Source organism: Balaenoptera physalus (assembly GCF_965194825.1).
Source record: "Balaenoptera physalus genome assembly, chromosome: 20".
NCBI classification, from domain to species: Eukaryota; Metazoa; Chordata; class Mammalia; order Artiodactyla; family Balaenopteridae; genus Balaenoptera; species Balaenoptera physalus.
In genome coordinates this window covers 13,337,701-13,354,101 of record NC_138901.1, presented here as the reverse complement: position 1 = coordinate 13,354,101, position 16,401 = coordinate 13,337,701, and the positions used below count along the sequence as shown (strand labels likewise).

The following is a 16,401-nucleotide window of genomic DNA, read 5'->3' as shown; positions in this document are numbered from 1 at the left end:
TAGCTCCAAGGGGTCCTCCTGACCCGACCGCTGGCCTCACCTCGTGGTCACATGTGGCCCGGACCCTGACAGCCAGGACATGTGTGCACGGTCATGGGGCAGGACCTGGGCCAGGCAGTGGCCAGACAGAGAGGAGGGCAGAGCTGAGTCTGGGAAACAACCACCACTGCTGTTGCAGATATTCTTGCACTTTCCTGGTGGAAACAGAGGTAATGCAGAGGAGGAATTCCCGCAGGAAACGGCAACCTGGTGACACATTTCAGGGTGTCCTCACCAGAGTGGAGATGGAGGGACCACGGGGGAGTCCCTGAGCCCGGACTCGGGGGCTCCTCACGCTGGACATGGCCCACGAAGCCCTGGCTGTGGTCCCCCAGGGTGGACATCGCATCTGTCCCTGATGGTGTGGCTGGTAATGCAGACCATTTGGGGCGTCGACAGGCAGGGCTGGCCCTGCAGGGGTGGTGACGGCCCAGAAGGTCAGGAGTCCGAGCCTTGTTACGTCCCAGAGTCACCCGGAAACATTCTGGGCCGGGAAACTCTCCCAGGGTGAGCCGACTGGGGAGGGGTGACCAGGCCCCACGCCTGGGGCATGAGAGCATCCTTGTGCCCGCCTGCTGGGGGGTCGGGCAGGCTTAGTCCTGTCTGCCTGGGACTAGGTGCCCCTACCTCTCTGTGACGCCGTCAAGCAGCTTCACGTCCCCTGAGCCCTGGCCGTGCCCAGGCCCTGTCGGCCGGCCACTGGTTCTTGCTGGCGCTTGGTGACCAACAGTCCTGATTTTCTGGGACTGACGGGTTTCTGGGATGTGGGATTCTCAGAGCTAAAACCAGAAAAGTTCCAGGCAAACTGGAATGAGTTGGTCAAGGCCAGTTCTGCTGACACCGGAGGGAGGAGGCCTCTGACGTGGGTGCCATGCTGGCAGGAAGCTCTGCCACTCCTGGCCACTCAGGCCTCCAGGGGACAGTGGGACCCATGAGCGGAGAGGGGCTACATCCACCGACAGTATTGGCAGGGCCTGGACTCAGCTGCACCTGACATCGGTCTTACCAGGACATTGACAACCAGCCAACCCCATGTTTTCAAAGCCAGTTTAAACCAGTTCAGCCAGGAGTTCTGATTCACACGCTCTCCAAATGCACGTGTTGGGCAATGGCACAGAGGGAGGTCAGCACCAAATCTGAAAGCCAGATTTGGGCTTTGTGAGAATGTTCCTCGAGGCTTCGTGGACCAGATCCCATCTGGACGTTTCCCCTTGTCACCTTGCGCGTCCCGGCTCAGACCCGCTCCATCCAGCTGACCCTCCCCTGTGATGGCTCCAGCAAGGGCCCCACGTGGACTCCAGGCAGGCAGCTTTTCTCCCCGGCTGCCCCGGCAGCTCCCTCACAGTCTCCCCACCCCAGCCCTTCCCTCAGGGCCTTCACACACTCAAGCAGGCAGCCACTATTAGTCTGTTTTGAAGGTGAGGACATGAAGCTGAAGGGAGACTGTGCTGAGCTGGGATCTGCATTCCACCCTGGTGTCCCCACAGGACTCCACGTGGGCCAGGAACTGGCTGCCACTGCCCTGGGGTGAGATGATTCAGGGGTGCCCGGCGGTCAGAGAAGGCCTTTCTCCACAGCCAGGCCACTCCAGGCTTCTCCAGGGTGGTAGGTCTGAGGCAGGACCTAGCAGGCCATGCAGAAGCCGGCCAGCTCCCAGCTCACCAGGGGGCAGCCAAAGGCATCTCACAGGCACTGCAGTGGCTGCCGGTGCCTCCCTCGGCTCCAGGGGGAGTGAAGGGCCCACTGGCTGAGAGGTGAGGCCAAAAACCCTTCACCTGTTCAAGGCTTTGTGGTTTGGGCCCTGCACAGCTCCATAAAGACCCCATGCAGCTTCCTTCACTTGGCCCTCTGCAAATCACCAAGTCTCACCAGCCCAGCCAACAGCCAACAGCCAGATCCCAGTGCCAGGAAACCTGAAACTCAGGTTTCCTGGCACCAGCACAGAGTTTATCAGCAGTGCCTCTAATTCCGTTTAATAGATCTCCACACATTTGTGGATCTTCTCAGGAGAAAACTCTGACTTGTCTTTCAGCCAATCTGCTGTGGGCAAGCAGAGGACAGACAGAGATCCCTCAGCGGGCTGGTTGCAAACTTGCGATTTGTTGAATCACTGGTTGGAGCACCAATTGTTAGACTGGGACAGACTGGCAAGAGCCAGTGTTTCGGGGCCAATTCTCCTTTCCTCCCAAGTCTGGAAATACTCAGTGTTGCTGGTTATTATTTCTTGTTTTTCTGTATCATTAGTTCAGGAAGCTCAAGAGTCATGCCAACAAGCACAATGGGCAGTGTAAAAACACCAGACGTGTCCTCAAAAGACAAGATTTGCCTTAAAATACTCTTGCATTTGAATGTTTGTTTTAAAAAAATTAAACACGCTCCTATTTGCTTAGGGCTCCATCCATTTTAATAGATTTTTTAAACTTTGCAGTATGTACCAAAGCGATGCCAAGTCCCCTTACAGAGACATCTCCCCACTCGGGAAAAGCAAAAGAGTCACGGACATCGGTAACCAGTGAGAGGGCTCAGCTCGGGGAGGGAGTCCTCACAAACTGTGGCTTTGATGATGTTCCGCTCACTTGTCCTGGGCAGTGGAACCAGGGCAGGGATGTGAGAGAAGAGCCCCCACCCAGCTGCCAACGTGGGTCCCAGGAGGGGACCGTGTGAGCCCAGAGTTGTCACATAGTCCAGTTCTAAGAGGAGCTGGAATCCAGACACTGTGGGACTCCTGAGAAGCTGGATGTGGCTGGGTGGTGGTGGGGGTGGGTAGAGTTGCAGCCGCATCCACAGACTTGGATCTGCACCACGTGAATTCTGGGAGAGCCTGAATTATCACCTGACTTTACTGTCCATCCTGATCAAAATAACCAGCCGTTTATCCAGACAGAATATACCTGGTGTTTGGCAATTTCTACACTGACCATGTGAAATTTTGAGTTTTTTGATAATATCATTAAGACTCTAACTAGATCCAGTGTAGACACTGTCTCCTGTTCTAGATTTCATTACGGGTAGACTGTCCCGCACGCATTCATTCATTCTTTCCTTCCTTCCTTTGTTCCTGAGCATGTACCCTACGCTGTGCTATTCTGGGTCAGAGGCTCCAGTGAACAGCTGAGCAGTGTCTTCATGGACCTACCTTCCCAGAGTGAGCGAAGCAACACGGGGATTTCAGGGATGCTGGTGAGAGGGGCGCAGGGCTGTGCGCTCCGCCCGGGATGGGCGTTCTGCTTCCGCACTGGGCTGAGGGCCGACATGCCCTGGGTGCAAGTGTGCAGAGCCAGCCGGGGCCTCCCTCAGGCCCCCACTTGGGCCCTCTTGGGAACCAGCTCCCTCACTTCTCAGCCTCCGCGTCCTGGCCCTGCATCGGCAGCCGGCTCACGTGGCCTCTGGACTCTGCCAGCCGCGGGGAGTTGGCAGTGGACAAAAAGACGTCCCTGCCCCCACTGAGGCGGCAGCTTAGGGGGAGGCAGTGCCGTGAGCACTTAGCGGGAGGATCCCGTGCAGATGGGGCCAGCGGGGCAGTGGGGTCTCTGAGGAAGTGAGCCGTGGGGAAGGGCCTAGAATGTGAAAAGATAAAAGTGTGTCAGCGTTTGTACTCGCCCCCTCATGCTGGGGTTTTATGCATTGATTTTCCTCACTGCCTTTCATATTCTGCGACTCCTCAAGCTGGTGGGTCCAGGGCCAGGTCCTTGGAGGGGAGGGGGGTTTGTGAGGGCAGGACGCTGCCCAGAACCATGAAGGGGTCAGAGGTTTCCCTTCATCTCAAGCTAACAGGATGGCTGGCCGGCCACATTCTCCAGGTGCTGACCGAAAACACAGGCTCCTGGGGTAGAGTGAGGCAGTTTATAACTCACAGTACAAGCAGTGGCCAGAGGGTCAGGATCAGCGTATGTGCGTGGGTTCCCAGAGTCCCCATTCCCCGGGGGTGACACGACAGGGCCCAGACAGGTGCTGCACGTCTGCCCTTCCTCCTGGAGGGCACCATGACCTCATTCCTCAAGGCTGCTCACAAAACAGCCCAGGTAAGCAGCGTGCACAGCTGGGTGGGGAGGAGCACGGCAGACCCACGCAGGAGTGTCTCGCGACAAAGTCCAGTTAAGGAAGCTTTGCGATCCAGCCTCAGGTCTCAAGGTCAGGGAGGCAGTGCTGAGGGCCAGGCAATGGCTGTCCCCAATTCACATACAGGCCACCGATTCCTTGGTGGCTGCTGGATGCTGTTCCCTCACCAGTGGGTCAGGGTCCAGTCGCCTCTCGGGCCTGGGGACCTGTGAGTGGGCAGCACCCCCATGTGGGCCAGTCCTAGGAGGCGGAAGGCCCGGCCACGGGCTGAGGGAATGGACGGCTCCTCACAGGGAGGGATGGCTGGCGTTTCCCTCCTTGCATCTGCCAAACTCTCACTCTGCCCCATAGAAGGGGAAACCCGGTGCTGGACCCAGCCCCACGACGCACCCCGCTTCTAAGGCAGCCTGAGGTAGCCTCCTCACTAACCGTCTGGCCAGGCCCCAGTGGCCCCGGCTCTGACAGTGACACCAGCAGCGCTGGCTGGTGGCCCCTGAAACCTCTGGTGTCCCCACCCCTCCTCCGAGTTCTATCAGATGTGAATTTATCCAAGCCCTTTCTCCCACAGATGACATTTTCCTGTTAATATCTCGGAGGAAGATGTCTGACTGGCCTCTCCTGGCCTTTCACCAGACACCGTCCGACTCACGGACAGGGGCTCAGGCGCTAACAGCCTGTGTTGTGCACGCGGCTCCCACAGGCACCTGGCACCCACCTGTGAGTCACCCCGAATTTGAAGAGCAGTTGCTTAAATCACTTCAGAATGATCCACATGTGCTAAGTGTACAATGTGGTGGCTGGAGGTGATGCTATTTTGAGTTTCCATTTGCCTTCCTGATCACACATCAGGCTCCTCTGGCCCTTTGATCAGCCCTTCCCACCCTCTTGGTCCTGACTCTGAGTCCAGCCAGGGCCGCTGCACACCTGGCCTGCATTGTGCTGTGCACCCCCGTACTGGGGGCCACCTGTGAGATCCTGAAGTCACCACCCTGAAGTGCAGGGGAGGTAAGGCTTCTGTCCCTCACACTCAGGTGGACAACTCTCCAGGGCTCTGGGAAGGTCCAAGGGCTCAGCTCCAATTGCCCACGATGGAGGCCCCCACAAGGCATCATGCTGGTCCCGGACTCACTCCTCCCCTGTCTCACTCCCCTGCCCCAGCTTCCTGGGAGCAAAAACCCTCACTGCAAAGACCCCGACTCAGTCTCTGCTTTCTGGGCTAAGGGGGTGGGCACCCAGGCCAGGATAAACATTCTATGTGATACCTGAATGCTCCCATCAAATCCACACCAAACGTTTGCCCAGCTGTTAACTGAATGCTTCCTGTGATGGGAACCTCATTATTTCCCAAGGCTGGTAAGAAGTCCAGCTCCAGTTTCTTCTCAACACAGTGAGTTTCAACTAGCCTTTACAAAAATGAGAACGTAGAAAAGAGGACACTGGTGCACATCACACAGTCACATAGCTGGTTGCTCCCTCGTGAATGGATTTACTATCAGGGCACTATGGCCACCACAGGCAGCCCATCTCTGACAGTCCAAGTGCACTGTCGTCCACGGTGCTGGGTGGCTCCTGACCGCCCAGCAGCATCACTGCCCAGTGGAGGTCCAGCTGGAGCTTTGTTGGGGTTCATCCCATCAGGAAACTTGGACAGGACACTTGCTTGGAGGTCTTGCAGTGTGGGCTGTAGGGGAACATCCAGCTGCTGGCATTCAAGCTTGACCTCACCCTTCACGGGTGCACCCAGGGCAGACTCATTCTGACTTTGGGCCCAGTGTGGCCGAGTCCAGACCTATGCCCATCTTTGCTTCCTATACCCACATTGTAAGAGGGCTGTTGGCATTTTAAAATTTGGAGGCCCTGGCAGTTGGCACTGAGTTTTCTGAATACAACCAGGATTCGCCAACAGTCTGCAGAAACAACATTTAAAAATAAAGAAAAATGTCAGTCACTGGGTGAGCCAAGAGCTGTGGGAGACCTGCATCACTTCCTCTCCAGGGGCCCATGACTTTGTCACCTCTTCATCCTACCCCACATCCTCCCTATGTCCGTGTCCCTCTGGAGTGGTGGTGTCAGGCCCCATAGTCTGGTTCCTCTGTTGAGAATGTTCCTACCATGAAGAGAAGAATCTCAGCAGCACATCCCCCCAAACCCTGCACTTCTGAAGTGCCTCTTGGCACTCTGAATGTTTGCAAAAAGCAGACTCTAGCCAAATTTTTATTAGGGGGAAGGCAGTGAAAAGCAAACTTCTGGCAGCAGGAGATGTACAGGAAGCAAGACAGGAGCAGCCAAGCCCAATTCCGATAGCATGTGCTGTGGAGGTGCCAGACGCCGTGGGGACCCCTTATCTCTTCCTCCCACTGATTACTGAGGCAGTCCAGCTCCAAAGCCCACAGCACATTCTGGAAGCTATCATGCGACTTTTTACCTAGTCCCTTAAAATGAAACTATTCCTAATACACCAACCCCTGGAGCACATCAAGTCCTTGGAAACAAATTCTCAGATTGTTTTTGTCCCTTATCCTTTGTAGATAAGGATGCATTTTTACTCATCTGACCTAAGCGTTTCAATGTGTGCAATAGGCTTTGAAAATATTGATGCAGTTTAAGGAAAAATGACATTTGAAGTGATGCTTACAAGACATGAAACAGAAGTTCGGCTTTATCATAATTGCTACTTTGTAGAATGATTTGCATTTAACATTCGTTTGGAGCGGTAAAGGCTATGAACGCGCTCACTGACCCAGATGGGTCGGGGCACCCGCGTGACAGGCGGTCCCCTCGGCCCCCGGGCGGCGCGGGACCCTGGGGCCAGGTGCTCCACAGGGGGCCGCTCAGGCGTCCCGTCGCCAGTGCAGGGGACCATCACCTGCTCTTCACACAGAACCTTTCCTGGTCAGAGAAGGAACACACGTGGGAAGGCGTAGCCACCTGGACAGCGCAGCGTCTTCCCACAAACACCACCTTCTGCACAACCCAGGAACTCCTGTACCACTTGCTTCACTGCGGACCTCTGTGCAGATCACATGAGCTCCCTCCGAGCGGGGGGGGATGCGTGTGCGTGTGCGTGTGGCTGTGGGGGGTGGGACGGTGGTGGGGGTCTGTGCCTGTGGCTGTGGCTGGACTGTCCTTCCGCTGCTCTAGGCCGCGCCTCTCCACTGCCTGCAGGTCCCCGCTGGATCGACGTCCCTCTGCACCAATCGGAGGCGCCCGGCCTCGGCTCCGCCTCCCGGCGAGCCGCCCGCGCACGCGCCGTAGGCCGAAGTGGGCGGGGCGGCCCGAGGAGCGCGCGCCATGCAGGCCAGCGGGTACCCGGCCGCCGCCGCCCTCGGCCAGGCCAGCGCCCCAGTCCAAGTGGTAGGTGCTGGGCTGGCGGGGGTGGGAGGTGGGGATGGGGGTGGCGCCCCGCCTCTCCCCGCCCCTCCCCGCCCCTCAGCTCCAGTACCCCTCCCTGACTCTCTGACTCCCCGACTCTCTGGTCGTCTCCTGTCCCCTCCTCTCCTCTTCTCTCCACTCCGTCTCTCTCCCCTCCGTCCTCCTCCTCTCCGCCCCGCTCCCCTCCATCCCTCCCTCCCTCCTCTCCCCTCCCCATCCTGGGTCTCCATTTCCCACACCACCACCGCCTCTTCTCTTGGGCAGCCTATGAGGGTCTCTGCCCAAATCAACGTTAAAGCACCAGCAAGAGTGCGAACAGAGATTAATCAAGGCTCATCTCTGGCAGAAATTAACATTATGTTTTGTATTGTAGATCTTGAAAACAGTAAAAATATTCTTTCCTTTAAAAAATAATTCCAAAGTAAAGTAAATATGTAAGTAAATTAGGGAACTATTTATGTGGATAACATAAATGCAGGAAAGGATACCACTGTTGAATCAGATCCTCAGAGTAAAGAACTTGACAGAACTGTATTTTAAGTGCTTATATCTGTGAGCTTTTCATAACCATATTCAGATTTAGCATTTAAAATATCTATATTCTGTATAGATATAGAATTCGTACATATATGCATGTATGTATGTTTGCACGTGTATGCATATGTAGACACACGCTCACACCTGGATGACCTGTGTTTCTGTTTTCTTACTTGGGAATGTGTCCACTCTTCGTTAGGGTATAAAGTCAAGGGTGAGGACCGACTGTAACTTCTATCTTTGGGTATTCTGTATTGCTTAATGTGGTAATATACAGAATTAAGACAAATCCTGTAATCCGTTGTTTTGTTGGCAGTCAAGGTTCACTGGTTTTACTCCATACACTTCATAAATTTTTGTTTTATGTGGGCCCTATGAGAAGAGGACAGTGCCAAACTATCCTAAATTGAGTAGAGCAAAGGAAGAGACAGCTGGAGGGAGGTCACCTCCCCTTTTCCCAGCCCCACCCCCATACTTTGTTAAAGCAAGTATACGGGGTACTTAAAAGGGTTTCTTTGTTGCAGTTTCTCTAACATCATGGTTTACTGAAAATGCTTATTTCATGAGTGGGTTCAAGATACACAGATGCTTGTTTCAACCAAAATGATGATGTTTCTGACCACTGATTGGGAAACACATGAATTTGCCGTTGAATTGGGAACATTTTTGATGCCTTTCAGATTTTTGTTTCCTTTTCAAAAGCATCCAAAAGACCAATTCTGGGAAATCTAAGACAATAAATCTTGAGAGGAGGCATATACACCTTTTTTTTTGTCAGGACATATTCTTTCCCTGGAAGCCTTATTCTGGGTTACTCTGTAAGTCAGTTCTTGCCCTTTGGAAATAAGCATTGTGCGGATGGTAATGGGGAAGTAAATTAGAGCCATGGAAAGAGTATTCAGTTTCCACACTTGTTTCTCAATCAGTTTGTTTTGAATTCCAGTCTGTTATCCTCCCGGTCCATGACGCTGAACTGTGGCTGGACGAGTGCTTGGGGTCTGTTTTGCAGCAGGACTTCGAAGGCTCCATGGAGCTTTCCATTTTTAATGATGCCAGTAAGGTATTTATGAACTTCCTGTTGGTGATTTAGCCCTAGTGTAAGTCACCTCTGACTGTTTGGAGGAAAGTTTCCTGACCTGCCAACGTCCTTGTGCTTTCAGGACAAGTCCATGACTATCATTGAAAAATGGAAAGAGAAGCTGGAAGGTTCCGGCATCCTCGTGGTCATTGGAGGGCACGATTCTCCTTCTCCCCGAGGAGGTCAGTAACCGTGTTTAGTTTATTATTCTTATCGACTTATGTACTTAAATAGTTTCCTGTTGTTCAAATCCTGGTGAAAATTATCCTGAGTAATACTTGAGTATACCACTTATTAAGGACATGGTAAGCCTGGCTTTCTTATGCTTCAGTAAGGATTTGTGTACATCCACTGCTCATTCTTTACTTATTCAGCCCAACAGAAAGCCACTGGGTGTTTTTATTCCTGGTGTGACTGGTCATTATTGGTCACCTCTAATTTTAAAAACTCTTTTCTTGTGACATTAGATTTGTTTCTGTCCATCAAAAAAAAAATCTTCTTAAAGAAGCAGCTTTTGGTTTCATTGATTTTCTATATTGTTTTTCTTTTTCCTATTTTGTCTGTTTTCTATTTTTTTTTTTTTTTTAATAATTTAAATTTATTTATTTATTTATTATTTATTTTTGGCTGTGTTGGGTCTTCGTTTCTGTGTGAGGGCTTTCTCTAGTTGCGGCGAGCAGGGGCTACAGTTCGTTGTGGTGCCCGCGGGCTTCTCATTGCGGTGGCTTCTCTTGTTGCAGAGCACGGGCTCTCGGCGCGTGGGCTTAAGTAGTTGTGGCTCGTGGGCTCTAGAGCACGGGGTCAGTAGTTGTGGCATGTGGGCTTAGTTGCTCCGCGGCATGTGGGATCTTCCCTGACCAGGGTTCGAACCCGTGTCCCCTGCATTGGCAGGCGGATTCTTAACCACTGCGCCACCAGGGAAGCCCCTTTCTGCTCACTTTGGATTTAATTGGTTCTTTTTGTAATTCTTTTTTTTTAATTAATTAATTTATTTATTTATTTTTGGATGCGTTGGGTCTTTGTTGCTGCGCGCAGGCTTTTTCTAGTTGCAGCGAGTGGGGGCTACTCTTTGTTGTGGTGCGCGGGCTTCTCATTGCAGTGGCTTCTCTTGTTGTGGAGCACGGGCTCTAGGCACGCAGGCTCAGTAGTTGTGGCTCGCATGCTCTAGAGCGCAGGCTCAGTAGTTGTGGCGCATGGGCTTAGTTGCTCCGCGGCATGTGGGATCTTCCCGTACCAGGGCTCAAACCCGTGTCCCCTGCGTTGGCAGGCAGATTCTTAACCACTGCGCCACCAGGGAAGCCCCTCTTTTTGTAATTCTTAAGGTGAAAGCTGAGGTCATTGGTTTGAGACCTTTCTCATTTTCTAACAGAGGCATTTAGTGATATAAATTCCCCTCTAACTCTTGCATTAGCAACATCCCACAAATTCGGATATGTTATGTTTTAATTTTCATTCAGCTTCAAAATACCTTCTAATTTCCCCTTTGATTTCTTATTTGATTTATGGATTATTTGAAGTGTAGTATTTAGTTTCCAAATATTTGAGGGATTTCCCAGACATCTTTCTATTATTCATTTCTGATTTAATTCCTCTGAAGTAAGAGAACATACTTTTTTGACTTGACTCTTTTAAATTTAGTAAGATTTACTTTATAGCCCAGGATAAGGCCTATCTTGGCAAATGTTCCGTGTGCACTTGAGAAGGTTGTGTATCTGCTGGTGTTGGTAGAGTTTTCTGTAAATGTAAATCAAGTCCAGTTGGGCACAGTCTTGTTTAAATCTACTGCATCCTTGCTGATACAAGGTCTACTTGTTCTCAGTTACTGAGGGGGGGGGGTATTGAAATCTCCAACTCTAATTGTAGATTTATTATTCTTCCTTATAGTTCTATCATTTTTGGCTTTGTGTATTTTGAAACTCTGTTAATATTTGAGATTGTTGTGAAGAATTGACCCCTTCATCATTATGAATAACCCTCCTGACCTCTGGTAATATACATTGTTTGATATTAATATAACTGCTCTGGCTTTATTTTGACTAGTGTCAGCATGGTGTATCTTTTCCATCATTTTTTCTTTTAACCCATTCCTGTCTTTATATTTAAAGGATGCCCCCTCCCTTATAGATTCTTGTAGACAACATATGATGGTGCTTTTAAAATCCAGTCTGACAATCTCTGCCTTTTAACTGGGATGTTTACATTAGTTACATGTAATGTGATTATTGATGTGGTTAGGTTTGAGTCTCTCTTCTTGCTATTATCTTATATTAGTCGCATCTATTCTTCATTCCATTTTCCTCTTTTTCTGCCTTCTTTTGGATTAATTAAATATCTTTTATAACAGCTTTATTGAAATACAATTTATATACCATACAATCCACCCGTCAATGTATACAATCAAGTGTTTTGTAGTATGTTCACAGATGTGTGCGGCCACCACCACAGTCAATTTTAGAACATTTTCATCACCTCAAAAAGGAACCCTGTATCCTTTAGTTATCACCCTCCATACCCCATCCCCCCCAGCCCTACGCAACCACTGATTTACTTTCTGTCTGTAGATTTGCCTATTTTGGACATTTCATATAAATGGAATCATATAATGTGTGTTCTTTTGTGACTGGCTTCTTTCATGTAGCAAAATGTTTTTAAGGTTCATGTTGAGGCATATATTAGTACTTCATTCCTTTTTATGAGAGAATAATATTGGGTTGGCCAAAAAGTTCATTTGGTTTTAAGTAAAAATAAAAGACATTTTTCATTTGCACCGAGAATCTTATTGAACAATGTATTCATTAACGAAACGAACTTTTTGGCCAACCCAATATTTAATTGTATAGATATACCATATTTTGTTTATCCATTCATCAGCTGAGGGACATTTGGGTTGTTCTACCTTTTGGCTGTTGTGAAGAGTGCTAGTATAAACATTTGTGTACAAATTTCTGCTTCAACATAGGTTTTCATTTCCTTTGGATATATACCTCGTAGTTGAATTGCTGGGTCATATTGTAATTCTATGTTTAGCGTATTGAAGAACTGCCAAACAATTTTCCACATCAGTTGCACCATTTTACATTGCCACCAACCATGTATGAGGGCTCCAGTTTCTCCACATCCCTACCAACACTTCTTATTTTCCGTGTTCTTTTTTACTATAGCCATCCTAGTGAGTGTGAAATGGTTTTTCATTGTGGTTTTGATTTGCATTTCTCTACTGACTCATGATATTGAGCCTCTTTTTGTGTGCTTCTTGTCCATTTGTATATCTTCTTTGGAGAAATGTCTATCCAAGTCCTTTGCCCATTTAAAAATTGGATTGTTTGCCTTTTTGTTGTTGAGCTGTAAGAGTTCTTTATATATTCTGGATACTAGACCCTTATCAGATATATGATTTGCAAGTATTTTCTCCCATACTTTGGATTGTCTTTTCACTCTCCTGAGAATATTCTTTGATGCACAAAAATTGTAATTTTGATAAAATCCAATTTATTTTTGTTGTCGTTTTATGTGCTTTTGGTGTCCTATCTAAGAAATCATTGCTTAATCAAGGTCATGAACATTTACTCCTTTGTTTTCTTCAGAGTTTTATAATTTGAGCTCTTTTATGTAGGTCTTTGTTCCATTTTGAGTTCATTTTTGTATATGGTGTGAAGTAAGAGTATAACTTCATTCTTTTGCATGTGGATATTGAGTTGTTCCAACACCATTTGTTTAAGACTATTCTTTCTCCATTGAAAGTTTTGGTACCCTTGTGAAAATCAGTTGACCATAAATGAATGGGCTCATTTCTGGACTCTGTTCTTATGCCAGTACCACACTGCTTTGATTACCATAGCTTTATGGTAGGTTTTGATATTGGGAAGTCTGAGTCTTCCAACTTCGTTTTCCTTTTTCAAAATTGTTTTGCAATTTCATATGAATTTTAGGATCAGTTTTTCCATTTCTGCAAAAAAGACCATTGGGATTTTGATGGGGATGGCATTGAATCTGTATATCTGTTTGGGTTGTGTTGTCACTTTAACAATATTAAGTCTTCCAATTCATGAACACAGAATATCTTTCCTTAGGTCTTAGGTCTTCTTCAGTTTCTTTTATCAATGTTTCATAACTTTCAGTGTACAAGTCTTTTGCCTCTTTGGTTAAATTAACTCCTCAGCATTTTATTATTTCTTATGTTAGTGTGAATGGAATTGTTTTCTTAATTTCCTTCTCAGATTTTTCATTGTTAGTGTATAGGGAAACTGATTTTCCTGTGTATTGATCTTGTATCCTGCAACTTTGTTGAACTTGTTTATTAGCTCTAGTAGTTTTTTTGTGAGTTTTTAGGATTTCCTATATGTAAGATCATGTCATCTGTAACTGAGATAGTTTTACTTATCCCTTTTTAATTGGATGCCTTATTTCTTTTTCTTGCCTAATTGCTCCAGTGAGAACTTCCAGTGTTTAGTAGGAGTGGAGAAAGGAGACACCCTTGTCTTGATCCTGATCTTAGGGGGAAAGAGTATGGTGTTTCACCATTGAGTATGATGTTAGCTGTGGATTTTTATAAATACCCTTTATCATGCTGAGGAAGTTCCCTTCAATTCCTAGTTTGTTGACTGTGTTTTTCTTTATCATGAAAGAGGATTTTGTCCAATCTTTTTTCTGCATCAATTGAGATAATCATGTAGGTTTTCTTCCTTCAGTTCTATTAAGGTGATATATTATACTGATTGATTTCGTATGTTGAACCACCCTTGCATTACTGGGGTAAATCCCACTTGGTCATGGTGTATAATCTTTCTAATATGCTGCTGGATTTAGTTTGCCAGTATTTTGTTGAGGATTTCCACATAGATATTCATAAGGGATATTGGTATGTAGTTTTCCTTTCTTCTGATGTCTCCGTCTGACTATAGTATCAGAGTACTGCTGGCTTTGTAGAATGAGTTAAGAAGTGTTTCCTTTTCTTCTTTTTTTTTTTTTTTTTTTTTGGAAGAGGTTGAGAAGGATTGTTGTTAATTCTCTAAATGTTTGGTAGAATTCACTAGTGGAACCGTCTGATCCTAGGCCTTTTTGCTGTTGTTGGGAGATTTTGATTACTGATTCAATCTCTGTATTTGTTATAGGTCTGTTCAGATTTTTTACTTCTTCTTGAGTTAGTTTTGATAGTTAGTGTGTTTCTAGAAATGGTCCATTTCATCTAGGTTATCTAATTTGTTGGCATACAGTTGTTCATAATATTCAATTATAATCTGTTTAGGTTTCTGTTAAGTTTAGTAGTAATGAACCCACTTTCTTTTTCTTTTCTTTTTTTTTTTTTTTGGCCCTGCCTCATGGCTTGTGGGATCTTAGTTCCCTGACCAGGGGTCGAACCTGCACCCCCTGCAGTGGAAGTGCAGAGTCTTAACCACTGGACCATCAGGGAAGTCTCCCCACTTTCATTTTTGATTTTAGTAATTTGAAGCTTCTTTGTTCTTAGTCTAGCTAAAGGTTTGTCAATGTTGTTGATCTTTTCAAAGAACCAACTTTTGGTTTCATTGATTCTCTCTATTTTTTTTTAGTCTTTATTTCATTTATCTCTGTTCTGATCTTTATTATTTCTTTCCTTCTGCTAGCTGTGCGTTTAATGTGTTCTTCTTTTTCTAGCTCTGTAACATGTAAAGTCAGGTTGTTGACTTGAGATCTCTTTTATGTAGACATTTATATATAAATTTCCCTCTGATCACTGCTTTTGCTGCATCCTGTAAGGTTTGGTATGCTGTATTTTTATTTTTATTTATCTCTTAAGTATATTATAATTTCCCTTATTTGACCCATTGGTTACTTAAGAGTAGGTTGTTTAATTTTCACGTATTTGTCCTTCCGTTATTGAATTCTAATTACATTCCATTGTGGTCAGAGAAGATACTTAATCTGATTTCAGTCTTTAAAACATTTTTGAGATATGTTTTGTGGCCTGACATGTGGTCTGTCCTGGAGAATGTTGCATGTGCACTTAGGAAGAATGCATATTCTGCTGTTATTGAGTAGAGTGTTCTGTATATGTCTGTTAGGTCTGTTGGTTTATAGTGTTGTTCAAGTCCTCTATTACCTTACTGATCTTCTGTCTTGATGTTCTATCTATTATTGAAAGTGAGGTATTGAAGTATTCAACTACTATAGTAGAATTATCTGTTTCTCCCTTCAATTCTGTTCATTTTGCTTCATTTATTTTGGGGCTCTCTTGTTAGATGCGTATAGTTTTATAATTGTTATATTTTCTTGATTGACCCTTTCATCAATATATAGTGTCCTTTGTTTCTTGTAACAATTTCTGACTTAGGGTTTATTTTCCCTAGTACTAGTTTAATCACTCCAGCACTTTTTTGGTTGCTGGTTGAATGGAATATCTTTTTCCATCATTTCACTTTCGACTTATTTGTGCCTTTGGATCTAAGATGAATCTCCTGTAGCATTTAAATGGATCATGTGTTTTTTTAATCCATTCTGCCCATCTTTGCCTTTTAATTGGAGCATTTATATTTAAAGTAATTACTTTCGAGGAAGGACTTTTGCCATTTTGCTATTGTTTTCTATATGCCGTCTATCTCTTTTATTCTTCAGTCCTCCATCAGTGCTTTCCTTTGTGTTTAATTGGTTATTACTAGTGTGCCATTTTTACTCCCTTCTCATTTCCTATTCTGTGTATTTGTAAGTTATTTTCTTAGTCATCACTGTGGGGATTACAATTAACATCTTAAATTTATAACAATCTAATTTGAATTAACACCAACTTAGCTTTTATAGTGTATGAAGCTCTGCTCCTGTACAGCTGTGTACCTCCCACTTTATATCATTTTTGTCACAAATTACATCTTTATTATTTGCCCATTAACATAGATTTATAATCATTGTTTAATGTGTCTTTTAAATCATATGGGAAAAATACAAACTGAAGATAAAATAATACTGGCTTTTATATTTAGCTACATAGTAATCTACATCAATGTTTTTCATTTGTTTGTATGGTTTCAAGTTACTGTCTAGTGTTCTCATTAGAGCCGGAAGGACTCCTGTTAGCATTTCTTGTAGGGCAGATCTGTTAGTGAATATCTCCCTCAGCTTTTGTTTATCTGCAAATGTGTTAATTTCTCCATTTTTGAAGGATAGTTTTGCCAGATACAGAGTTTCTGTATGTTATAGACCTAACAATACATTACTTACATATTTTTTTAAATTAATTTCTTATTGGAGTATAGTTAATTTACAATGTTGTGTTAGTTTCTGCTGTACAGCAAACTGAATCAGCCATACATATACATATATCCACTCTCTTCTAGACTCCATTCCCA

At 46.1% G+C, this 16,401-nt stretch overlaps 1 protein-coding gene and 1 long non-coding RNA gene across 11 annotated transcripts in view; both read left to right on the top strand.

Moving 5' to 3' along the window:
* Positions 1-274: 274 nt before the first annotated feature.
* LOC309650620 lies at positions 275-3,155 on the top strand. Its single transcript, XR_014257648.1, has 3 exons — positions 275-1,793; positions 2,468-2,544; positions 3,103-3,155. It is a non-coding gene; the product is annotated as an uncharacterized lncRNA (long non-coding RNA).
* A 4,141-nt stretch (positions 3,156-7,296) lies between these two features.
* B3GNTL1 (UDP-GlcNAc:betaGal beta-1,3-N-acetylglucosaminyltransferase like 1) overlaps positions 7,297-16,401 on the top strand; it is a 111,469-nt gene continuing 102,364 nt past the window's right edge. For all 10 annotated transcript variants that reach the window (XR_014257617.1, XM_082442116.1, XM_082442121.1 and 7 more), the window contains exons 1-3: positions 7,297-7,452; positions 8,951-9,067; positions 9,168-9,267. Coding sequence is in view for 9 of the 10 variants with exons in the window: in XM_082442116.1 (XP_082298242.1) it covers positions 7,390-7,452; positions 8,951-9,067; positions 9,168-9,267 (280 nt within the window). In the remaining variant the exon portion in view is untranslated. The remainder of the gene's footprint in view (positions 7,453-8,950; positions 9,068-9,167; positions 9,268-16,401) is intronic.